This window comes from Gavia stellata, chromosome 15 (genome assembly GCF_030936135.1).
Source record: "Gavia stellata isolate bGavSte3 chromosome 15, bGavSte3.hap2, whole genome shotgun sequence".
NCBI classification, from domain to species: Eukaryota; Metazoa; Chordata; class Aves; order Gaviiformes; family Gaviidae; genus Gavia; species Gavia stellata.
This window is the reverse complement of record NC_082608.1, coordinates 22,560,651-22,587,846: the sequence shown is the minus strand read 5'-3', so window position 1 is coordinate 22,587,846 and position 27,196 is coordinate 22,560,651. Positions and strand designations below refer to the sequence as shown.

At 45.4% G+C, this 27,196-nt stretch overlaps 1 protein-coding gene across 1 annotated transcript in view; it reads right to left on the bottom strand.

Moving 5' to 3' along the window:
- The window catches only part of NFAT5 (nuclear factor of activated T cells 5), a 69,267-nt gene extending 44,992 nt beyond the window's left edge, over positions 1-24,275 (bottom strand). The window contains exon 1 of the mRNA XM_059824803.1: positions 24,197-24,275. Coding sequence (XP_059680786.1) covers positions 24,197-24,269 — 73 coding nt within the window. The 5' untranslated portion in view covers positions 24,270-24,275. The remainder of the gene's footprint in view (positions 1-24,196) is intronic.
- Positions 24,276-27,196: the final 2,921 nt, after the last annotated feature.

Genomic DNA, 27,196 nt, shown 5'->3' with positions numbered 1-27,196 from the left:
AGACTATCTCCTTATGCCTGCTGAGCCAACGAGGGGTAAAAAAGGGGTCTATCAAGGCACGGTTCTATTTTAAGATGGGAAGGGAGTGCAGAAAGTACAATGAAAAAGAAAATCCATTGACTAAATAATCAAAAAGAAGTTACTGATACTTGAACAAGAATGTCTGAGGAAGGTGAAGGAAGTAGAGAATTTTTTTTATTGTATTGAATATACGCCAGTGAACCACAAGAGCTAAATTCACGGGAAAGAGATGCAATAGGTATTCACTCCTAGAGCAGCAGAAACAAACAGGGCACTTAAAAGATCAACTGTTACCTACTCTGGGTAAAAAAAACCTTAAAAATCTACTAGTCAAGTTCTGGCTGAGCCATCCACTGAAGAGCAGAGAGGCTGTGCATTACCTGGCTTGCAAAAAGGAGCACATTTGATCTAGCAGCATGTAAGACTCTATGCAGTTGTATTCACAGCTTTACCAACAGAGAGGACAGTGTAAAATCCAGAACTGGGAAGCGAAGAAGCCCGGTTACTTCTTCAAACAGTCACTGTCAGGCAGTTTCTGCACCGGCACTATAAGGACAATACAGTTTATCAACAGGTGTCATCGTAGATTCACACACGGTTTAATACACAGAAGCATTACAGCGAGAACCCTCTTAACGTACTTATGCTGTTCGCTACCGGGGATTCGCAGTCTCGGTTCTCCATTTTCTTTCATAGGCTGTCAAGTCAGTCCTCATGTACAAAGCCCCGGGAAGTTACATGAAAGACCGAAACGTGTGTTCGCACCTTTCTAGAAACAAGCCAGCGTAACTTCATGCTCCGCAAGCACAGAAACGCAGCCAGCGCTGCATATTTTGCAGATGTTTGTTATTTGTCACGCTGCATTCTGAGAAAGCTTCTGTGAACCACAAAATCCCAAGCAGTTTTCAGAGAAAATGTTTACTTATTTCCACATTGAATGGCTCCCATAAGCTTGGCCCCTGGCATATCCATCAATACGACAAAAAATTCTCCAAATAAAACGTGGCGTTTGGAAACTGCAAGATGTGTGTGGGTCTATTTTCTGCTGAACTACAAATCTTCTTCAGGATGAGTATCTTGATTCAAGAGACTGAAGAATGAAAGGTTCAGATTTTGCCCCAACAATGAATAGTGCAAATACCAGCCGAAGAAAAATACAGTTATGATGTGAGAGGGCACTTCTCCACTTGACATCCCTGTGCCTCTAAGTATTATTGCCCCTGCAGCCAGCAATCCCTTTACTCTGGCTGGCACGGGTACTACTACCTACAGGAGGTGAGTAAAATCCAAGCTCACTTCTGTCGGAAAACCAGCCATAGGCAGACGTTCGGTGCTGGAGCAGCTGCTGCACTGTAATTACCACCCAAGGTATCTGTCACAACCTCTCGTATGGAAAATTATGCCCGTTCAGCTTTGTTGACAAAAAGTGATCTTAGCTGAAAGCACACCCTGCAACAAATTCTTCCTCCTAAGCCACCTAAGAAACTCACACTTCACGGTGCCAGAGCGGGGAAGGCTGCTGCCTCCAGAGGAGTAGCAGCAACATGTAAAGCTGCTGCAGTCACTTGACGGGCAGCTCTGCTTATGCTCAATTTTCTTTTACACCTAAGACACTGGAAGCAACTCGCCAAGGATTTCTGTTATGCAAAAAGTTTAGTGACGGGCCCCAAAATGAGGGATCGTAACACAGCATGTGTGTATGTGCATGTAAGTATAGAAACCTTTATATTTTTATATATATATGTTGAATATACACCTACATTTTCATGCCTTTCTGTTGACTCTCAAGAAGTCCTCTTTGAGGAGGGAGTTGCTCATCATCATCATCCTGTCGTGACTCATGAGACATTTGGTGTTGATGACAAAGCCTCATTTCCAAAAGCTAAGTTATTAGGGAAGAGTGAGCTTTTCTTTCTGGGTTGGGTTGTTGGGGTTTTTTTTGTTTAAGAAATTTATTTTTAACTCTCAAATGTGACGAAGGTTCTGTCAAGTTTGGTACTCCAAAGGGATACTCAGATCCAAAACTCCCACAGCATGTTTGTTCTCAGGGAACACATAATTGTTCAGCCTGGAGAAGAAGAGGCTGAGGGGAGACCTTCTCGCTCTCGCTCCACCTGAAAGGGGGTTGTGGGGAGGTGGGTGTTGGCCTCTTCTCCCAAGTGACAAGTGACAGGACAAGAGGAAACGGCCTCAAGTTGCCCCAGGGGAGGTTCAGGCTGGATATTAGGAAAAATTTCTTTCCTGAGAGAGTGGTGAAGCACTGGCAGAGGCTGCCCAGGGAGGTGGTGGAGTCACCATCACTGGAGGTGTTCAAGGAACGTGTGGACGTGGCACTGTGGGACATGGTTTAGTGGGCATGGTGGGGTTGGGGTGATGGTTGGACTTGATGATCTTACAGGTCTTTTCCAACCTTAGTGATGCTGTGATTCTGTAATTTTAGCAGTAATCCACAACAAGGACAATTATAATCTTTGTGAATAATTCTAACAATATGATAAAGAGGAGGGAAGGAAAAGCTACCCTTAGAATTGAAACACATTCCCAAACATCATGAGACCGTTAAGAGCAAATCTTTAATTTCATGCTTCATTGTTAAAGAGACCAAACTACTTGAAACATGGTCTAAAATATGACACCCAGTTTTTACCCCGATACACTTGGATACCACACCTCAAATTGAAGATACACCCTATGCTCAGAAAAGAAGCTGGCATTAGCCTTGAGAGCTGTAAATATGAGCGGACGGAGCAAGCTATTAGGAGGGAAGGGAACACTGCTATCAGAAAGTCACTGTGAGGTGCAGCCAAGAGAACACAAGTGTGGTGGAAGAGGAGAACAAACAGCACCATGACGGTTCAAAACAGATAGCACAGCCCTGGCCACCATCAATGCCTCCTCTGCCCCCCGAGTTCTTCCAGGCCTACCTCCCCCTCTGCTCTCATGGCTCCCCATGGCTCCCCTCCCCTCCCAGCAGCCTGAGAAATACTGCGTGAGAAAGTCCCAAATAGGAGCGAGGAAAAACATGGGAGGTCTGCTGGGTAGCACACGAGGAGGACAAGAGATCAACGCCATGGTATTAACACAGCACAGGAAAGACATGGACCTGTTGGAGTGGGTCCAGAGGAGGCCACAAAAATGATCAGAAGGATGGAAGACCTCTCCTGTGAGGACAGGCTGGGAGGGTTGGGGTTGTTCAGCCTGGAGAAGGCAAGGCTCTGGGGAGACCTTATTGCGGCTTTTCAGTACTGAAAGGGGGCTTATAAGAAAGATGGGGACAGACTTTTTAGTAGGGCCTGTAGTGATAGAACAAGGGGTAATGGTTTTAAACTAGAAGAGGGTAGATTCAGACTAGATATAAGGAAGACATTTTTTACGCCGAGGGTGGTGAGGCACTGGCACAGGTTGCCCAGAGCAGTGGTAGATGCCCCATCCCTGGAAACATTCAAGGTCGGGTTGGACGGGGCTTTGAGCGACCTGATCTAGTGGAAGATGTCCCTGCTTACTGCAGGGGGGTTGGACTAGACGATGTTTAAAGCTCCCTTCCAACCCAAGCCATTCAGAGATTCTACGAACACATGGCAGAAGTTTAAGGTCAAATCCAAACTTTAAAAAAAAAAACAAAAAACAAAAAACAAAAAACTCCTGGCTTTTCTTCAGAACAGATGTAGCTTCATAGTCTGAAACACATCTTTAGTGAACTGCATTACTAGGAGCTATCACTTCAACACTTCTGAGGAATGTGAAATTGTTTGGGAACCTTTAAGAAAGCTTGCCGCAACAAACCTGCTCTTCACAAATCAGACTTCAAATGAAACTTTGTGTTTTCACCTAAACACAGGCCAATGTTTATATACGCTGCACTATAAATAGCATTAAAGCAAAAACTGACAAATTCCAGAAAGATTAGAGTTGTTGCAAGGAAACTAATTCTTCTCCAGAGGATACAGTTTCTCTCCACCCCTGGCATCGTATTTAAATAGCTCCCTCCCCTATTGATCAGCTCATCTCCATCACCATGTTCTACACGTGTGCATACACACGCGGACACTAAGTATATGAAATTTTCTGCTATGATTTTATGTTTATTCATGTGGAAAACACTCACAAAAAAGAAAAGGCTGTTATGTACATGCAGTATTACATTTGAAGGCAAAAATAAAAATGCAGCATCGTTACATATTTCTGTCTAATTAGCAAGGAAAAAAAAGTAGACAAAATTCCTGTTCTCAGCAGCCACTGTGTTGAGTCAAGTTTCAGCCAGCTGACAGCACGAAGTGTCTTGTAACCTATTGCTCATTTCAAATCCCCTTGACCAATATATTAGTTGATCCCAAGTTCCCGGGTTTTTTGCTAGAAGTAGCTCCATTTATACCCAACACCTCCGCTAAACACACTTTCTTTCTCCATATAGGAAGAGAGGAACACGTATTCCAGGAATACTGTTATTATGAAATATAAACAAGATCAACACACAAAGTAACAAAATACTTATGATCAGCCGAGAGTAGCACTCACTCATTTCCACATACAAACCTTCACCTGCATTCACGCAATCAGTTATCAGACATCCTATTTACAGTAAACTTCCGAATCTTGTAGCTTCCCTCAAAATACCTCCACTAGACTAACCAGAGGAGCCCAGGCTTCACAAATTCTACTGCCGAATCAAGGACACACGGGGACGGGCAGGTTTACAAAAAGTATTTTAAGTGTGAAATTTCTTCAGCTGCCCTTTATCCGATTATCCTACCCCTATAATCTCTCATCTGAGATCAGCTGCTTGTAACTTTGATCTTCCTGCCAGTTATACTGACAGTTCAGAAAATTGTATTTCACATGGCTATACTGACCAGAACAGCATCAAACATTAGGTCAATATCCAACACCGCAGAATTTTAAACCTGGGGAGAAGATTTTGTCAGTGTACTGCTTGAAACTGCACAAAACATGCAGAATTGAAATATTAATGAAAAATAATCAAGTAATATGATACCGGAATTGCTTGTTATTGCAGCACATCAAAACCAGCGCAGCCGAGCCAAACAATAAGCATTCCAGTTCACTTGGCTATCAGCGGGAACCGAGCCAGCATCCAGTCTCAAGTGAAAGGTATTCACCGCCACTTTTCCCAAAGAACTGCAAGAGCAGCAACAGATCCTGAAGATACACAAGAGGATGTACAACACTGCTGGAAGGGATTCTCGCCTAGTGGAAACTGCTACACACAACTGAGATCAGTTTACTTTAAGTTAAAAGAACTGAACAAAAGCTATGTGCAAAAGGGCTGGATGCATTACGATAGGCCTGCCCAAAAATATATCCTTGGGTCAACATGTATGTGGATGAGTCCCAGCAGCTGGTGACAGGAGGTCTGTCTTTGAGGGGAGAGAGGAGAGGCCTCGGAAAGATTTAGGCAAAGTAACTCAGAGAAGGTAGGAAACAGAGGGTGAAGCTGATGTGATGATATTGCAGTGGAATTACAAGAGGCTGGTGGTTTGTGATGGAAAACTGAAATTTGTAAGTGCTCCTTCTCCTCCTATTTTACTCACCTCACCTCAGTGCACTGACACAGTTGCCCCTTTTGTAGGAATGTTTTTAGATTTCTACACACAGACTAACCAGGCTAAATTACAGGCATCTGGGCTTACAGCAAAATTTAAGTACTCCAGCCTTTCCCCATCACCACCACCAAAAAATACAAAAACTTTGAAACCATTCTCATCATCACGGTATCAAAGGACCTTTTAGAAACACACAATGCCTTCTGACCAGGAACATTAGGTTCCTCCTCACTGACTAGGAAACTGTGATTTTACTTAGACTTTATTCTTCGGAACACAGCAGCGAAGCTTATGGAAGCAAAGCGAACACAACTTAACACAACTGCTTCCTGTTTGGGAGCGTAAGACGACTGTAAGATGCTGTGAGAAGTCACTGCAGCTTGGACACGGCCCAAAGAAAGCCCTGCTTTTTCCAAAGCGTAAGTATTGTCACCATGGAGTGTGTTCTCCCTCCTAATGAAAAAGGAGAATTCTCATTTCAGAATTTCAGGTAACCTCCTATGGTCAGAACAGAAGCCACTTTCAAGTAAAAGGTCTCTTGTTAAATAACACCAGTTTAACACTGAAATGGAGATAGATGCTGTCACTTCCAGAGAACGGAAGGCAGGAAGAGGAAAGAGAAGTAGTTTCCCCAAAATAGCTGATGAAAGTAGTTGCAAATAATCAGTTCAGCTGTAACGAAGCAAATCAAGTACACATGGATCCAGTATCCCATCACATGCAGCACCTGTCAGACTTTTCTGCAGCTACATTTAACAAATATTGAATTACTTTTTGGTTGCATCTACATAGGAATTTCAGCTATACAGATTAAGAACAGCAATTTCCAGTAATTTGGTGCCTCATTAACTCGCGCTGTGCTAGGACTGTTTCACGATGTTACAAAAGAACTTGTCTGTCCTTCTCAAACTTTTCTGAGGCTTTCCTAGCCTACCAGCAAATTTAACTGAGAACCTTCTGGTTGGTTGACCAAGAGCATCTTCTTGTAACTCAGCACTTGGTGATACAGGGGGCACAGCAGATACAGAAAACAGCAGAGAATACCAGTTTCTAATGTTTAAAAGCAACAGCAGGCTTATCCGTGATCAATGCAGCTGTCCTCATTTTGCCAGTACCACCAAACGCCTTAAGCGAATGCTCTTTAGCTATACCAATGATTTCCTACACCTTGCTATTCTGTACCAGAAGCAAAGCCATGCCACCCAGACCTTCCGCCCACAGAAGCCAAGTTATGAACTTGACAGAGAACCGTGCCCTGACCTACTAGCAAATGAGGCCATAACTAACGTCGAGGGAGACTGATACCACCATCGGAAAGGGTCACCTACCCCAGACTGCTAGAGGTCCACAGAATCCTGCTGTAGAACTAAGAGAGCAATATGCAGTAAAATAGCCATTTCTGCTTTTAAGGCGTGTAATCCCCCCCCTTTTTTTTTTTAAGCAATCGATGTAAATTCAGTAGAATAACCAGTTAACCTGCCAACATTTCCCCACTATTTCAAGTTTATTTTTGACAACATGCAGTTAAGAATACAAAAAAGGAACCCAGGAAAGAAGTATTGTTTCTGCCTTTAGCTGAAGCCATCCTTCTACTGCATTTAACAGCCTCTAACTCAATTTCTGATTGTGATGTGGAAAATCCCTTTTTTTTTTGCTACAGTTTTCCTCTTAACAACAAAGATGTCAGACATCACTTAACCTGGCTGCAGCTCCAACTCCTACTTCAATGCCACTTCCCCCGGTTGTTCCCCAGACCCAGCCTCGAGGAGGTCGTTGAAATACAGCCGCGGCTCTCCCCCGGCCCAGCTGCCGTCTCTTCCACCGTGGTGATCTGCTCCTGTGACTTCACCCCCTCTAATGCTGGGGGCTTCTTCAGCAGCATCCCTTTACTCGCCAGCACCCCTTTTATCCCCACCCCTAGACTAAAAGGTAATGACAGCTGTCCTGCTCAAAAGGCAATTGTGCAGGAGAGCACGATCAACAAACGGGTGATGATGAGAAGCAGCCCAGCTGTTTGCAGTAGAGGCAGAGACAGGGCATTTTCCACTTGCAGCTGGAATTTTTTTCCTTTAAGGGTAGGTACATCCTGGAGATCCCTTACCACTTCTGTGACCTCATGAACAACAGCAAAGTTAATCCTTGTCTTTTAATAAGCTCCCTGCGCTGAATGGCTGCCCATTTGATTCCCACTGATACTAGTCTCCTCAACATGTTTTAATACCCGTACAGATTTGGCTGCTTCTTCCAAAGCCATTTCCTTGCTGCAGCACATGACAGTCACACCAGAGATTAGACAAAACCTTGGTGTACTCTTCTAATCAGCTGGCAGCATCCAAGCAGAAATCTCTTCTAATGATGTACTCTAAGCTGATCAAAAAAACAAGCAAGCAAACAGGCAAAGAGAGTTGTTTACATGGAACTAAGATTAAAAAACAATTAGAAATACATGAACCTGCAAGTAGCCTCTGCGACACAGGAGGCAGGCAAGAAAAGTTAAGTGGAACACACACATTCAGCAAATTAAAGAAACTATAAAGGAAAAAATCATGGTGTCCATATTCCACCACATCCCCTGCTAAGCATACAAATTCAGTCTCCGCATACCCATATGCACATGTATAAAGATTTTATGATGCTGATTAGTCCATGTTAAGACACAGTTTTGGGCTAAACCTGTATTACCAAGGTTCCAAATGTCAACTAAGGGCCCGACTGTCACTTCTCACTCCAAAGGTAGCTGCATTTTAATAAAACTATATATGCAACTGAGGATCTTTCAGAAACCTTTGTGGGTAAAAGATGCTAAAACCAAAATCTGTTGTACACCTGAAAAGTCTAGGCCTTCGAATCTGCCAGAAGACCTTGTGGTTGGTTTGTTTGTTTAACTTGGAAGTTCTGTTCTACTTGGAAATCCAGTGTCTACGATAAATAATATAGTTTAGTGGTTGAGTTTATTGTATGCCACCAATTCCACCACAATAGCTTAGTTCACAAAGAGTTTTTAAAGAATGACGGTGAGGGGAACAGGGGGAGTGTTACATCAGCTCTAAGTATTCAATGTCTAATCAAAGCCTTGCTTTGTTGCAAAATGTTGGTATCATGTGAACCTCATGAATTTCTCCGTATACAAAAGCTTGGGTGTGGGAATACTTCGAAGCAAACTATTCCACCTGTCAGGAAGAACCTGTAAGAGCCAGCTGATGAGCCCTCCAGCTCTTAGCCCTCCCCACAGCTCCCTCCATACATCCACGGAAGACAAACAGGTTCTCCTGCAGATCCCAGGAAAAGAATTTACTGAACAAGTTTGGTTATTACAGCACAGGGAAGGGAGGATGGGCCACCCTCAAGTGTTACAGGCGTGAGAACCGATGCAGAAACTCCACATTACACGGCGCAGTGACTGCTCTCGCTTCATCCAGGCTGAACTGGGAGAAGTAACATCAGGACCCAATGGAGTAAATACCGCAGTGAAAACAGACAGTCTATTGCAATTTTGTCTCCGAGTTAGGAAGACAAAGCGTTACTACAGCTACATTGAGAATGCACACCTATACCTTTGTGCAAATGAAACAGAAGTTGCGCAAAGCCAGTGGTGTATTTTAAGAACTGTTGCTCCATGAGACGGCACGCTGATAAGGGGGCTGGCGCAGTCCACAGGAACAGGGACTGCACAGACGGGAAGCCAAAGCAGGATAACGAGGACTCCGTAAGAAGCTCAACAGAGGAAGCTTTGAGAGTGTGAGAAAGGCAACTAGAAGACAGACAGAGCGCCTAGTGCATAAAAACAGAACAGAAACAGACTGAGATAGGCACAGGCCAAATGAATCTGTGACCACTGAAGCACTTTCTACAACAGTGTGGTGGTTTTGTTGTTGTTGGGGTTTTGGGTTGGGTTGTTTGGGGGGTTTTTCCTTTCTTTTTTCGTTGGTCAGTTGGCTTTTTTGAGTACTCCATAGAAGACCCAAACTCTCACATGCAGAAGTGAGAATCACCCACAACTGCAGACAATGGCAGCTCTGCTTAAGTTACAGCAGAGATTTTATATGATAAAGTTACAAAAAAGATTTGGAAGAAGGAAAGAATAGACAACATCAAGAGTAAATCAGCTTTTGTTCTTTATCTGTCAAAAGAGGATTTATGATATATTACAAACTATCAGTTTCTGTATTTCCTAACATCTTTGCAACTTCAGTAGACTTAAGACAGGCTTGCTTAGCAGTAGTTAAAATGAGGCAAACAGCCCTGAAGACAGCTTTAAGTTTCATACGGAGCAAGAAGGGAAGACCCTACTTGAGCATCTGTAAGAACAGATAAAATGCAGCATCTCTTCAAAGAATGAAAGATACTTGTTGCATAACTGCATGGCAAAAGCCAAAGAGCAAGAAAAAGCCTATACTTAGCGAAGCTGAGCAGAAGGACACCATACAGTACTTCGTAGCCTCAATGCAGACACCTTAAACACGTTACAAAGTTGTCAGTCTGATTACTCCTATTTTTGCAAATGCAGAAACTGAGTCGTGGGAAGAACGTTAAGTCACAAGGCTCCCCAGCCAGCAGCAGGACACGATCGAATCTGTCTTACCCAGGCTGCAGTCCAGTGCTCAATCCACTAGGTAACACTTACTAAAACAATGCTTTTATTTCATGTCTTCGAGTACGTCTCAGAATAACGTGATTAAACAGAGGACTTGGTTCAAATTGACAGCGTAACCTAAAATACGTGAAGACTACTTCCTTCTGTTCCTGTACACATTAACATATTCTGAGTAAGTTCCCAGCACTACCTGGGCCACTATTTTTCACACAGCTCTCAGATGAAGGTATGTCATGAAGACACTTGGCACGCTTCCTGACATTGTACTGGTGCTTTCATTTCAGTATCACCTCTAAAGAGAGGACAGTGGAAACAAACTACAGAGTACTATTCCCTCCCTCTTTAACTGCCACGCTGTATTCAGAGTATCTGTAGACGGTAAAGCAGTAAAAGCCTGGAAGCAAGTCTTCCCGCCGGTGCTCCTGTTATTGTCAATACTGGCAGAACTATATTGCTGCTACAGCAACAGTGGCAGGTTTTCAAAGAAACTGCAGTGTATACAAGGATGTTTTACACAGCCAAACAGAAAATCTTCCTTCCAGTTCCCTCTGGCTTCAGACAAAAGAAGCAAACCCTAAATCAACATGATTCATGAGCGCATAGGGAAAGGCAGATGCCACAGTTCTGCCTGCACTAGAAAACTTTTTAATCATAAAGTTTATGTTGGTGCAGCTCCACTCTGAAGAATCAGCAGAGGATCTGAGCACTCTGCGTTGATGACGCAGCACTGGACACTGTCAAATCTAAATCTTGCCTGCCAATGCTGCTACTCCAACACCGAAATGCACATTATAGTATGTTAGTGAAGAAGAGAGAAGAGTTTGCTGAAAGACAGCCACTTCTATTTTAAAGAAAGATGATCAGTAATATATTATTAACCACCAAAGTAATTAAAATTTTATCACAACTGTAATATCACTATTTCTTGTACTTAAAAAATCAAAGTGAAAGCTAAAAGTTGTTTCTTGCATTTTGTTAAAGCACAAGTATTAGTACCAAAAATGCTAGTATTATAAATTGCTTGCAAAATTACCTTTTAACTGAACAAAAATCAGTTACTGCAGTATTCCACTAACCTTCAGAAAAGCTGTTAATCTCAATATTCAGGATTCTGCACAGCAGGGTAGGGTTGAGAAATTAATCCTTTTAAAGTTGAATTTCAACAACTGACAAAGGCATGTGTTAGTTGAATTCTATTTATGGCATTCATCCAAATATCAAATAAAGCTTTCCTGGCTGTGTTTCAGTCATCCCCATTCACAGCTCAAAGAGTACTTTTATAAATGTAGACAGACAGTATAAATCCTGTGTCTTGTTTGCATCCAATTTTAGACATCTCAGAAAGAGAGAACAACATTATTTAGTAGTTGTCACTTCAAGAAATGGACCAGTAATGACTTACTGAAAAGTCTATCCTATGCAGTTGTCAACTCCAGACAAAAACCCAAGAACTCAAAAGATACTACTAAAATACCACAGTGGACAAGGCAGAGTAACTAAGGACTGACAGAACCGCACGTACGTGAACATAAATGGGTACCGCTCTGCTAACAGTTAAACCCTTCAGCAAGGCATCTGAAAGGCTTTAAATACTTCTCATATGCGGTAAAGATGTACATTTCTCTCATGAACAACCCAGAAGGGGAGGGGGAGAGAAATTAAAAAAAAAAAAAAAAAAAAAATCAATCTGTTCACAATACCTTAAGAATTAAAAAAGAAATCCAATGTTGCCATGTTTTAATCTTCCAGCACGCAGGAAACCGAGCTAAGCTTACGTTTGGAAAGAATCCAAACATGATAGGTATGAAAATTCAATTAAGGAATTCAAACAACCTCATTTTGCCATATAACCCTGTTATATACAGTTGTTATAAAAATGACATTTCTTTATTTGCGATTCTATACTAAACCGAGTTCTAAGGATAATTGGTTTTCTCCCCATTTTCACATTCTGTCACTACAAAGACTTCATTTCTCAAACGCTCAGAGAAACCCAAATACAGTAGGACCGAAGACTATTAATAATAGCTATCTATCAACCACTTTAAAACATTGCTATTGTTTCAAAATCAAAGTTCACCAGAAACACAGAGGTAATCAGGTGCTCCAGCCAGTTATGCTAGTTCCGTAGGTGCAATGCACCATCCGAACTCAGAGATGCCCAGAAGTCCACCTGACCCTCCATTTACTACTGTCTCAGAACAACGTTTCTCAGCCTTTTCAGGTTTGCACAATTTTTTCCGATGGGGTTATTTTTGCCATCTCTTACATTTGCTGTAGAACAAGAAATGCAACACCAGCAATGAAAAATACATGCACTTTTTTGAGGCTATACCACGATATTTGACCTTGAAGAGTAAAAGTGTACAGGTATTCAGCCAGACTTTCAATACATTGCAACCATCTCTCAGATTCAGTATTTTATTATAAACCTGGGTGTAGAGGCTACGTTCGGGAGACTTGATGTGTCCTAGTAACTCCTACCACCACGTCTAGGACCTTGAGCCCGCAAACTACCTTCACATCTCCCTCCCTTTACTCATTTTAGTAAGATACTGACATTAAAAGGTATTTCCTTTCACCATTCCCCAAAACTGAGAAATATTTATGCTTCCTACCATCACTGTGGTTTCTAGTTATAATTCAAGTACTATGTTTGACGATAAACATCATTTTTAAAAACAAACATGAAGTAATGTTTAACAAACAATACTCCTCGGCCCAGTTAAAAGAAAGCTCTGCTGAAAGTCTGACATCTGTAACATAACTTCAATAAACTGAGCAGGTAATTGAAAGACATGTTTGCGTGAAAGCGATGGAGCCTGAGACTCTTGTATCTCACCGACTTCTCTCTCTGGTATTGCAAGATCCCAGACTAGGAGGTAAAACTGCATCAGTGTTAAAAAAACATTGAAAGTAATGAGAGACAGCCTTCACACACATTTCATACAGTCACAAGGCATCGCGGAGCACGGCACACGAGTCCCAGATCGCCTGCTCAGCTCTCTGTCAGTTTAGCACCACCAGCAGCTACTCTGAACAGGCTCGTGATGGAAATTGGGAAAAAAGAGGAAAGGGAAGATTATAAATAAAATCCTTTTTAGTGAGCCTGAATGATATAGCAGAAGCATGTGTTATGGACAGCATTTGTTCAAAGGAAGCTTTCATCAAGCTCAAGGTGCGACGGTTCCAGCTCAGGCTCTACATCTACAAGCCCTTTGTTCTTTCTAACAAGCAGTGCCGCTGATAGGCAGCGAGCCTCCCTTAGACTGCAGATAAAGATAGCTGCAACTAATGAGGCGCATACTCAACCTGTGCGATAAATACTGCACCTGGAAGGATTCCGCAAGGAAATGAAGATGCAAGTTGTTTGTAAAAACGGGTTTTGAAACTATTAAGCAAGTTCTTCTCCGAATATGTTCACACATGACTCTCAGGAGACAAGCGGGAACCCAAGCCAACCATTTAACAGCAAAACGTGGATTAAAGATCCCTTTCCGTACTACAGAGCTAAAACCCCAACGGGATCGGAGGGACAGTAGCAACGAAAGAATCAGTGGTGTAACTGCTCTGGAACTGCCAAGTTATGTAAAACTTAAGGATGGTCGTAACAAATCAAACTAAATATTGATTAGCCCGTATCTTTTCTTTGATAGTAGCAAACGACAATGAAAAGTTTACAAGAACCAGTAAGTTTAGAAGAGTATTTCTACTAGAATACCTTCAAATTCTGACAGTTGGCTACAGACTAACTCCCTAGCTTATGGGCTTCTCTAAACAGATAAATCCTCTACAAATCTAACAGCTACTTGACTCATTTATCCTTTCACCACCCAAAACATTTGGCAATTGTTTCCACAATTAAATGGTGTACAGAAAAAAAGATAGATAAAAAAGAAAAAAAAAGAAAAAATCTGTCTTTTATTTTAAGTCGCTGCCTGGTCATTGCATTGGGTGTCTCCTACCTCTGAAGTCATGAAAAAGAGTAAATAAGCACGGCCTGTTTATCTGTACCATACCATTCATGGCTTTCGTACTCCTCTCCCCTTCATTCAGATGTTCCTCAGTTTTCTATCTACAGTTAAACTGTGCAACACCTTGTATAAAAGCTAAAGCTTGACAGTGATTCAAGGAAAGATGATACAATGGAAGGTAAGTCCACCGAGGGTTAGAGTTCATGGGGATAATTGGCAAGCGTGCAGATAAAGATCGTATCTGGATGGATACAGCATGCCTGTCAAAAGCTTTTGGGGATTCCAGCATCCCTTGTCTAAGACTATCCCACCCCACTCCCCAATAAGCTGAGCTATTATAATCTGCTACAACCAGCTTCTCAAAAGTCATATGCTGTTATACTTAAAGATCTCTTCAGTTTGATTAAGCTGTCTTTCCTTATTAGACTTCTAAAGAGGAAAGAACTTGTAGTTGGAGTTTCTTCAACAGATAACTAGTATCCCACTATATAACGTGTTTGTTTCAAACACCCCGAGTGCTTCAGTCATCTTTCCTCTATGTCTAAAAGCTGAATTCAGTAAAAATAAAGTCTGTAGACTCCCTGGCTCAGGTGCAGAAAGGCAGTCATCTTCCTAAATGAATTCTTTTGCTATTGTACTAATGTATTGAAATACCTGCATGGCAAGGAGTACTTGAATTTACTCTAAACAATATAATCCCTTCCTTGCTACCACACCTCCAAAAGCACCTTTTTTACTTAAGCGGCAGCAAATAACTTAACTGAATTACTGAAGCTTAAACTGAATCCTTTCAGGCCACAAAATAAGAAACCAAATTATTTCCCCATCTGATTAAAGAGCAACTCCATTCCAGGTGCGGTTCAAGTTTCAAGGCGAGGCAGATGGCCCCATCTAGAATTCAGATGCCCTAAAAGAAAAACAAAGTAAGATTTATTCCCAAACGAAATCTGCACACAGGCTAAGGAAGGGCACCGATCACACTCGCACAAATATACTTACAGACAAGAGATGACGGAGGTTCTTTCTCTATCACTAACAAACGCAGAGAGGAGTTTAAACTGGCGGAACGTGCAGACTGTGCCCAGAGCACAGAACTCCAGGAATGCCCAGAAAGTCACTTTCAATGAACACGCTCTTGATAAACAAGCGTAACCCCCTTCCTTAAGTGAGCCACATGGCAGTCACATCTCCCAATAGGTTTTGAACCTGATATCCTCAGCAAAACTGGTAACAGGACACAAAAAAATCTCAGTGTACATTTCCTACAGATTTCAGGAAAATAAACAGCCATATTCAAAAGGAAAAATCTGACGTAGTGCCCCAATAAGAAAATGACTGCAACGTAACACTCGACATGACAATTTCTGATGTGGGAACTCACAAACGTCCCAACAATAGTAAAAGCTTTTCAGAATTCACAAACATTTAGGGCCACGAAGATGGAGCATCTTTCACACAAGGAAAGACTGGAAGAGCTGGGACTGTTCAGCCTAGAGAACAGACGGCTCGGGGGGATCTTACCCTGATGGGAGGGAATGAGAGGCTCTTCTCAGCGGTGCCCAGTGACAAAACAAGAGGCAATGGGAATTTAATGTGTTTTAATCTGTGCCATCTTAATTATTGTAACCATGAAGGTGGCCAAACGCTGGCACAGGTTGCTCAGAGAGGTTGTGGAGTCTCCACCCATGAAGACAGTCAAAACAGGACATGGCCCCAGGCAAACTGCTCTAGCTGGCGCAGCTTGAGTGGGGGGGTTTGGATTAGATGATCTCAAGAGGTCCCTGCCAACCTCAACGACTGTGTGACTGAAAGCTGTCACTGCCTCCCGAAGCGCTCACCCTGCTCCTCTCCCACCCCCTGCACAACTGGGACATACGATTGTTTTGAGAAGTTTAACCTAAATCAGATTCCCAGGGTCTGTAGCATTTACTTGTGAGATACAACCAAGACTATTAGGAACTGTAATTATAAGTTCCTCAGTACATCTGCTTTAATAGGAATACATATTCCAAGCTAAGCCACCTTTTTCCCCCCCCCAAGAAACAAAAGCATACTCAAATATTTTAAACTAAGAGACCTCTTCTTTCTTAATATTAAAACTGAAGGGAGAGTAAACTTGACATGGAAGACAAGAAATAGTTCTTCACCAAGCATACAACTGGACTGTGGAATTTCTTGCTGAATCCAAAACCTTATCAAGAGTCAAAAGAGAACCAAGTAAGATTCTAGATACTCCTGTATACCCCAAGTAGTTAAGCATATACATGCAAAGGAACCTCACTGCAAAGGTAGATATACCCAAATTGTGACACGTGCGTTGTCAGTGGAACTCATGTTACTCGAACGTATAGATGTGCAGTGCTGCTTGGCATGAGCTCCGCTATGGCCTGCAGCTCAGAGGGAGCCGCTGCTGCCATCAACGCCCTCCGAGGACAAGCACTGAGGGAAGTGGAATGTAATTTTGACGGGGGCAGATTGTCACTTACAACTCGCATCTTCCTGCCCCACTTTACAAAGCAGCTTGCATGACCACTGTCAGTTAATAGTCACATTAGTAGGTCATGTTCCCCTATGCACAGGAAAACAGAAACTGTCAGAGTTAATAGAAGCTATTGAGCTCTGCAGCTTATTATTTTCCAATCACTCTGTAGCGCTACTATCAAAACGTACAGATTCTTCTGCTGAGTGAACCTGTACAAAAAAAAAAATATCAGGCCTCTAGACAATGGAGACAAACAACTGGGTTGTAACATCAGTTTTTCTGAACAGGAGTTCAGGAACTCCAAAACTTGAAAACTTTTTATGACCGTCTTTAAATCTTCTTCTTTCCTATATGCTTCATCTTGTCTGGGCATTAATAGGAACTGCTATCCATCTTCCTTTTGTTTGCTAAACAGCCTGAACTTCACCACAACTCAAATCCGCTTTTAGTATCAAAACTTTGCATTACTTTGGTATATTGCATTAGCTTTATAAACTTTGTGGGGTGACTTGAAACTCTTTCTAATTACTTACAAAGCCACTGTAAAACCTTTGCAACTGCTGGAGGGACAAGTAATCAAGAGGAATTGGAGAACAAATCTTCACAGCGTATTGATGTAAATAGCAAAAACACTCCTCTTAGTCTGGTGCGGCAATATTCACCGTACAGATCACTCAGAACTGCACGAGTTAATAACATAATCTAACTGATGTTGAGCGTTTGCACTTCAAACACCGCTGAAGCACTGCATGCTTTTGGAAATAGCAGTTACTTAAGATTTTACTACGTGCCCATTAGAACCCGCTGTTACAACACAGTTCAAAGTTATATCTTAGAGTTCATTTCAGTCAGTTCCTAAAATAATTGCTGTACTTGCTGACAAGAAAGCCAAAACTTGTCTGAATATTCAACCTCATCGGCTTACTCTTTACATAAACATAGAGAAGATAACCAAGGTGATAAACTGCACAGACATGACCACATACCTTACTTCACCTGCACTTTGGCCACTCATCAGTTCCTGCTAGGGTTTACCAGAGTATCTAGACTTCAAAATTAGTTCAGGCCACTGCCTTTTTGTATAAAAGAAAGCATTACTACTCCTTCATTTTCTCCAACTCAAAGAAAGTACATTTCCACATGAAATTAAGTAATCTGTGTACCGGTGCAAAAATCAGATGAAGGCTCCAGGTTGACAATCATTTTTAGTCAACCGACCCCAAAAGGCAACTATGCTGTTGAAAACTTGTTAATAAAGGTCAGCTGCTTTATAAAAATTGAAAAATCTTAATCTACAATCTAAGAAACACATGATAAAAGTTTTACTTCTTGATTATACTAAACAGCAGTATCCTATAGATTCCACTTATGAGCAGCTATAATGTTATTTCAAATATGCAGGTCCTGAACTAACTGAACACAAGTATGCTTGGCTCCTAATATTTTCATATTCTAAAGATGCTCACATCTCTATTAGAGCAAGTGTCAAAACTGCACAAAGAACTTTCCAGAATAAAATGAAATATAAGGGATGCTGAATGGCATAACCTCGCATCAAAGAAGAGTGCGATGAGCCAGAAAAATAAGGACTAAGGTGGGAGGAAAGAAAGTATTGGGAAATAATGTCTTCCTCTAAAGCATATCAGCAATCAGAAATATCTGCACAATAACTTAAGACAGTTTTCCAACCTGTGGGTCCCTGAGAACCCTCCAACATCGCTGGATTAAAAGACAACCCATTTGAATTTCCAAGTGGAAGAAGGCTGAACCCAACACATCTGATCGCAGGGAACCATACATTCACGGCCTGATGGCTTCAACGGCACCCCTGCTCCAGGAGCAGCCCCGGCTGATGGAGCACCAAAGCCCGTTTCCTTGTGAAACGGATTACTGCGATACTTGCCATGCTCCTGCTGAGATCTCACTAAATTGAGTCCAGATCAAGCTCCTCATCGCAATATTCAAATCCTTCCCTGGGACTGAAATACATTCTCTCCAATTACGGTTTCTTCGAATATCTAAATTTCAATGGGACAAGAGAATTGGGCAGTGTATGGAGATTCTCTAATAGAAAAAATCTACAACTTTCATAGAACTAAATAAAATATCCAAAATGAGTAAAACTGATAATGAAAAAATCCAATTAGTCTCAGAACTAAAGAAAAAGCTTATTGAATTCATCTTAATTTTCCCTCCTCCTTCATCCACACCACACCTTTACACACAGATTCAGACAGGCAAGCACTGTAGAACCCAAGGCAGGAGGAACAGAGTCTCGCACTCTTCCATCCACACCCGCAGCAGCAGAGGTGCTGCGCCGTCCTGCCCGGCTTCCCGAGCTCCAGAAATGGATTCCCTCACCGATCCCCAAGACACCAGCCCCGGCAGGAAGCCTGGCTTTCCTGGTCTCGGCACAAGAGCACAGGCACAGCAAATGCAACAGAAGGCACAACGTGAGGAGCCTTTCTTTCCATGGCAGAGACAGTTTAGCAGTCCCACCTCATCTGCTACCTCCTCTACCACTTAATCCCAGTCCTCGACACCCTCTTTCTTGTCCTGACACCACTACTTGTGCAGCTGCACAGTAAACTCGACCGGAGAGCAGAACAGCGTTAGAAAATCCTATCAAAAGTAAAACATACTCATTCTAGATTGGTTTCCCAACCCCATTCATCTTGCAGCCACGAAAAACAATTCAGAGAACAGTACATGGGTGAGAACAGACGGCAGGGAAAAGGGTCTGTTAAAACACCACTGTCACTGGAATATTCAAATTACAGTGTGAAAAGCTGTGAATTCAAAATCCTCCCCCCCAGCACCACATATAATCATCTTGCAGCAATATATCCCATAGTTTTGTTTTTAAAGCCAATAAGCTATTAAGAGTCAAAGCAGAAACGGACAATTTACAAGGCCGACCGAATTTAAGGAACTTTGGTAGAATCCATTTCAGTTGACTTAAGTCGGAATGTCCCGAGGGCAGCTGGAAGAGCTGCAACAGGCAGATGTGTGCAGGCTGTCCCTGACGTAAGGCTCAGCACTGTTTGTCCCGCATGGCACCTTCTATGAGCTACAAAAAGAAGCTACGTATTTTTTATAAAAAAAGAAGCTAAGTACTATTTCTATTCCTAAAAACTGCTAGTACTAGTTCTAAAGTTCAAAACTAAAAGCAGGCTCTTACTATTTTTATAAAGCATCTGTTCCTCCCTCTGATAATTCAGTCACTGTCTTACTAGAGTTATCCCTTGGATCATGGAAAGGAAAAAGTTCTAGTAGGAAAAAAAAAGAAAAAAATCACCAAAACCCACACGTTGTATTAACAATTCTCAGTGAACACAAGTAGATTACCATCTTTTAACATTTAAGCATGGAGGAAAATTGAGTTTTGGCTATATGACATTTTTAGGGCAAAAAGAGCTATTCAAGAGACTACTAACACTTTTCTTGTTGCTTCCAAGCTCCAGAAAGCCTCACAGTTTTAGTTACTGAGCTGTGTAAAGCAAAATCGGGGGGGAGGGGGGATGAGTAAAAAGTTCTGATCTTACTTGCCACAGTGCAAAGATGCAACTTTATTAGTACACGCACGTTACTTTGTAATTGTTCAAAATGAATGCGTTAGCCAAATTACTCACACATTTCATCAGTTCAGATTTAGTACCTGACATCTGATGAACTGCTTTAATCACAGTTTTTCACCTCTGCCTGTTGACAATGAATAGCTAACTTTGCTGTATTAGAATGTTGCATATGATATTCAATCACAGAACAACTAGCCTCAAGGTTTTAGGTTTTATGCTCCAGTGCTTTTTCTACTACATTACTAATCTGTATGCACATTTGGGTTGTTTTATTTCAAAAAGGACATTATGTTATGTAAAGATGGGAATTAAACCTATTACATTCTGAACACTCTCAGCATTCAAAATGGCATACATTTTTTTATACCTCTGTTATTTGGAGATACCATCCTTCTGCAATGGTTACAAAGCCGTCTTTTAATATTGATCATACATAAAGAGATGGGTTTTATTCCTTAGCACGAGTCAGTTCCTCAGGAACTGTGGGGATGAGCTTCAGCAACAGGACTTGGAATCAACACTTTGCATTTCTTTTATTTTTAACAGCTATAATCAGTCACATTCCAGAGGCCTGCAACTTAAGTGCAGCTTCACTGTCATTTTAAGGCAACATAAGCTGGCACTGCTGCTGAAAGAAATAGTCCCACCCTTCCCCGCTGCAAGTTTTCACACGTCCTTCCCTTGAGTCAGCACAAGCCATTCACGAAGATCCACAGCAAACAGGACCAGGATACTCACCTAGTTAAAAATCAACATTTCTCTTCCCCTTTTCCTTTTTGTTGTTGGGGGGCAGAGTGAGAAGGAATTAAGGGAAAAGGTGAGTTCATTTTAACACCATCAGTTCCCCAGTCCGGTTCACTGCATGGCCACGTAAGCGTTGGCGTGAGCAGAACCGTACGGAAAAGATGGGGGACAAGCCTGCTTTAAGAGTGGGAATTCGTACTGACTGGAACTGCTCGTGAAACCACACCTACAGGAGTAAAAACTGGAAGATAAAGTATTCAGATACTCAAAGAAAAACATTCTCTGTCCCAAACTTTGCAGAAATGAAAAGAAACGACTCTCATTATCAGGTCAAATTTTAAATGGATGACTCTCCCTTTATCTGTATTGCCATTTCACTCTGTGCTTTTTTCTCTGCGTGCTTTTGGAAGTTTTGCTTAACATTTTTAAAGGAATACGAAAACAATGGTCATGCAAGCCAAAACTTTTAACACATAGCGCGGGGACAGACTGATGACATAACTCCGTCTGTCCAGAGAACGGGACAAACTATACCATAAAAAATTGCTCTAGCATAAGCTACATCTTGATACACTGGGTTTTCACATGTAACTTCACTTTTAAGAGCAGGCAAGTAAATTTTAATCAGTATACTAAGACTCTTCCACTTTAATTTCAATAAACGGTACGTTAGAAAGCCTCAGTTACTCCCAAGACCACCCGGATCTTACAGCTTCTCTCACTTCCATAATCTTTGTATTTCCAAAACACCACAGCAATCATCATCGTCAAACTTACAAGACCCGTATCATTAAACCGCAACCATCCCGACGCGCACACAGGAATGCAATTCAGAGAAGTTACTGGCCCCAATTCAATCTGCAAGCTGGGTTCCAAACTGCGGGGTAGCTGCATTTCTAAAAGGAGAGCAGTTATGAGAAACTACATGCTCCTAACACACCCTCATCACAAATGCATATTTGTGGCTTCCTCACTGTGTTCAGACCTCTCCCTTTATCTCATCAGTTGTATTCATACTCCGATCCAGAGCATTTGTCCACAGGATAAGTTTATCCGTATCTATCTAGGAAAAAAAAAAAAACCACACAGAAGTGTGTTCTGATTAATCAGATAACCACTAATACCTTTCCCTAAATCCAGCTACAAGTCGTACTAATATACCTCACAGCAAAGAGGATCACTTAATTATTCATTCTATAAAAGTATATTCATTTGTTCTAAATTTTAATTTAAATTAAAATGCATTTCAACTTAACATCGCCTTGATCTTTTATTATGACAAAATACAAAAGGCAAGCCTTGCTTTAACCTCTTTATAACCGTTCACTTCTTTATACACCTCTATCACAGGCCATCTTGTTTGGCTCAAGAAGCTCATTATGGCCACTCCTACGCATCAAACATCCTTCTCTGGACCTTTTCTAGCTCGGAACCCACATCAATGCCACTGGAATAAAAAAATATACTCTTGATTAATCAGCGTGAGATCCTACCTGAAACAGACTCTCAACCATTCCATTAAAGATTAAAAAAAAAAAATCAAACGTTTTGAGAATTCACAGGATTGGTGAGTTCACAAGTCCTGGTCAATTAAGCATGAGTCCTTGAAGAAATTTCACAACTTACATGAAATCTTTTTATTTTAAAGGTTTTACAAATTACTTTAATGGTGTGCACTTTTCAAACTTCCAGTACAATAAATGATAATGTTGACGGGGTTTTATCACCCATATTTTGTAATTAGAACTGCTCTGTTTCAAAGTACCCTTTCCTTTCTATTGCCCTCACTAGGACTAAAACCAGCTGGAATAGACGTGTGTTAGGTAACAGGGGAGCCTTAAACCCCGCTAGTAACGTCTTTAAAAAAATTTACAAACTGTTATACACTGGTGATAACTTCAAGATCTCTAAAGAGTGAGACAATGACTTAGGGCAGTTTGAGAGCTTTAAAGATGTGCTTTGACTCGTCAAAGTCTTTTTATTCCTTTCAGCTTCAGCACTAACGACACACAACTCAGAGTTATGAGCATACTACAATTAGCTCCAAAAATTCTAGAAAAGCTCAGTCTTTCCTATAACAACGTTAAAGTCGGATTAGCCACCTTCACTTCAGGCTAATAAAAGACTTACAGTTTCTTTTGCCATACGCCCCCAAAATCGCTCCCCCTTGTTGTACTGTGGGCAGATACGTTCAACAAAGTACCAGGAGCGGCTCCCAAGCCTCCTAGGTAAGAGCGAACGAGCGAGGAGCTTGTGCAGCACCTACCCCTTCTGCTAACGCACAGCCCCTCTGCCGCTCCTCAGAACGACAAGTCGGAGGATACGAAAACAGGCGTGCAGTTCGTTTACTTTCAACATTCCCCACATTCTCTCCCGGTCTCCACTGCCCACGTCGCAGCGCTGCCGTCCCCCCCGCCGCCTCCCCCGGGCCCCAAGCTCCCGCCGGGGATGCTCCGAACTCCCCGGTACCGTAGCCCACCGCCCTGCCGAGAAGCTGCCCTCCGCCTCGCGGGCTCTTTGCCAGTTTCTACCCCAAATCAGAATGTTCGCGTCCCCCCCCCCCCGCCCCGGGCCGCCGGTTCCACCGAAACCCTCTTCCGAGAAACTTCACGAGCAGCTTTCGGGGCGCCCCCACCGCCCGTATTCCCCTGCCCCGTTACTTCGGGCTCCCGACTCCAGGCCGAAGCGTCCGCTCCCCGGGCAGCGCCGGGCTCCGGCGGGGCTCGGCCCGCATCCCTGCGGATGCGCCGCCGAACGGCGAGGTAAACAGGGCGGCGAGCGGGGCCGCGGCCGCGCTCCCGGCCCGGCACCGGCAGCAGGGAGGCAGGCAGGGAGGGAGCCTTGCGGCGCGGCCGCGCAGCCCCCGCCGAGGCGCCGCTCCCGCGGGGGCCGCCGCCGGGCCCCGAGCGCAGGAACCTGTCGGGACACATTCTTGAGGCCGCCGCGGCCGGGCCAGGAATGCGGCCGGGGGAGCCGGGCTCAGCCCCAGCGCGGACCGCGGGGCCCCTCGCGGCGGGGCGCCGGCGGCCGAGCATCCCGGCGCGGCCCGCAGGCCGGCGGCGGGGCGGGGGGGGGGGGGGGCGCCTCGGGGCGGGCGAAGCTCCCCGCCGGCCCCAGGAGGAGGGAGGGGGGCGGCCCGAGGCGCGGGCCCGGGCGGCAGGGCCGGCCGTTAGCGACGGTTAACGGCGCGGGCACGGCGGCCCCCCCGCGGCCCCGCCTCCCCGGCCCGGCGCCACACTCACCCTTGGAGTAGAGGGACTTGGGGGACTCGAGGTCGAGGTCGGCGCTGAGCAGAGAGATGAAGTCCGAGGGCATCGCAGCTCCGCGGCCCGGCAGGGGCGAGGGGGGCGGCGGGAGGAGGGGGCCGGGCCGGGAGGGGGGCGCTGCTGCCTCCGCCGCCCCGGGGTGGGGAGGGGAGACACCGGCAGGCGAGAGCGCGGCGCTCCGCTCGTCGGGGCCGCGAATCGGGCCGGGTCGGGCCAGGCCGGGGGCTCCGCTCGCCGTCGGGACCGGGCACCGCCACCCGCCGCCGCTGACAGGAACCGGCTGCTGCCAACGGAACGCGCCCGACCGCCCCCTCCGTTACGGCTCTGCGCCTGCGCGGGCGCCGGGGAGGGGGCGCAGACAAGGAACCCCAGCGCCGCCGGCCCGCGCATGCGTCCCGGCGGGCGGGGAGACGCGGCGACGGAACAGCCCACCGGGCGGGCCCTGCGCGCCTGCGCGGAGGGGCCCGCGGCCGCGCTCCCCCGGCCGCCGCCGCCAGGGCCGCACGGCGCATGCGGGAGGGGGAGGAGCGCGGCGGGAGGCGGCGGGCGGGCGGCCGCCGGCCGGAAGAGCCGCCGCCGTGGCGGGGGGCGCGGAAGCGTCTAGAACGGGGCGGGGGGGGGCGCGGCCGGCCCCTCAGGGGAGCCCTCGGCGCTGAGGGGCGCCCGGCCGCGGCCTCGGGGGCGGCACCGGGTGGCCTCGAGCTCCTGCGGCCGCAGGCTGGGCTGTGTGTGTGTGCGGCGAGGGGCGGCCGCGGGGGTCCTGGCCGGCGGCGGTGAAGGAGGCTCCGGCGGCCCCGGAGGCCTGAGGAAAAACATCTTGCCGCCGGCGCCGGCCGACTGCAGAGGGGAGCCCTCCCCAAAGTAAACCGGCCGTGTCCCAGCCGGGGTGCGGCAGCCGCCCCCGGGCTGTCGTGGGCGAGTGCTCGGCGCGGCCTTCCTCGCCTGCCGTGGGAGGAGGCGAGGGGCACGCCACGGGCGGGGGGCCGGCTGCCGTTCGGGGGCAGCAGCCGTTGGTACAGAACATCTCGTTTTCGGTAACGCCATCACACCTCCATCCACCGCAGCCTGCCAGGGGCTGGCCGCCCGCGGTGCCCTGCCATCGAAACTGGCCATGCAGGGAGTCTGCGGTCCAAACGAACTCCGATTTATACTGTCCCAAATAAAGCAGGTATATCTAAGCAAACAAAATGGAAATGTGAAAAGAGTGTCACCAGTGCGTTTTAGTTAGGTGAAACAAAGATGGCATACACCTTAAGGGCACAAGTACCTCAGATCTGGGTAATCTGGAGAACGTGAGTACCAAAAAGTTGAGGAGGTGAGGGAGTTTGGGAGCGCTTCCCTGACTGAGAAGGTGTGAGGAGGAGGAGGAGGAAGTAAGGAGAGGTCACCTGCACAGATTTAAAATTACTTTTCCAAGGTGATAAAAATCGGCTTTGGAAATGGGGAGGGGATCAGAAAGCGAGAGGGCTTGCCGTGTGAGTGAACGGAGGTGCCAGGCGAATGCTTAAGCTGTGAAAAATGGAGGAGGAAGGAGCTGCGAACAGCTGACGCATACCTTCGGCTCGGCAGTGGGTCCGGTTTCCCCACGGGGACTGTTGTCACCGAAAGGTTGGCTCCCATCCCTCCTGCAGCTGGCTCCCGTGCCAGTCCGCTCTCAAATCCTGGCAAAATCGCTCTCCAAAAGCACTCAGCAGCTTCCAGAAACTTGCCGTACCCCACCAGCCGGGACAGCCGTGCCCAGGAGGGTTTCTGGAGACGCCTTGAGCACCATCCACCGCTGACTGCCTGCCAGTCGGCTGGTCACCATGGGGCAGCCTCCTGCCCGGTGCCTTCACCAGATACCCAACCGCACTCCTGCGCATGCGGCACTGGTGCTTCAAGCACTGGGTTACGTTCCACCGTGTTACCCCCACAAGCAGGGCACTGAGACGGTGCCTGTGGAGTCGGCATGGCGTGGCACACACCCGGTGTCCCGGTTTCACAGCCCTGCAGAAGAATGATGGCAACTGCGTGGTACGCATTCGGTTTTATTTGAAGTCGGGTATCTCTTTCATCCCAGACGTGCTGCTTTAATCCTGCAGAGCTATGCTGGCTTTCCCTCTCCTCCGCCTGACTTCAGTCATCACTTGTGGCGTTTCGAGAGGGCGCGGTGCTCGAGCCGTGGCGTACATCTACAGATTTCAGCACTGTCTAAGGGCTCGTTTGTGTCTAGACTCTAACATCCTTTTCCTACCATAGCTCCTATTTGTGCCCCTCCCATGTACTCGCCCATTACAGCTTTGCACCACTCGTGCTCAGGTGTGTAAGGATTTGCCCAGCAAGGCTCTCCACCTTTTCCTTAAGGAGTCGCCTTGTCACCTGCTCAGGCAGCCAGCATGTGCCCCAGGGGAAACACATCCCGCTGTGCAGAGGCCACCAACCTGGGGCCGTGCCTGGTGACCAGCCCCCTGCCCGAGGTGTGCCTCCCTCGAGCGCGGAGGTCTGCAGGACCCTTCCCTGGGCAGTCACAGCCTGGATGCGGCCGCCCTGTTCCCCGGGGACCACTCGTAATTCTGGTGCTGCTTCAGGGTGCTCACCAGTGTCCACCAATACAGTGAAAAAAGCACAATTGTTATTAAATGTGTTCTTTTTATCACGTCTACAGAGCAGAGCATTTCTGAGGCTGAACCACAGACAAAGCAAGGTGGCTTTCCTTCCTTCACAGTAAGTACAACCATCCCTGGGAACAGTTCTGGCCGCTTGCGTGCTGCCACGCGTAACAAGAGCGGCACTCATGCGTTTTACTCAGAATAGGCTGTCGAGGCCGCCTGGACACATCCCCGGCTCTTCGCTGCTGCCAGCAGAGCTGTGCTTCTGCCTTTGAGAAGTGCCAAGCAAGTTTCTCCACTGCCTGTGCCCAGAGCTTGCGCAGGCCTTTTCCTCCGCTCTCGTAGCTCCTGTGCCAAGTGGAGCGGGCAGGTGGCATCATGTGAGGAC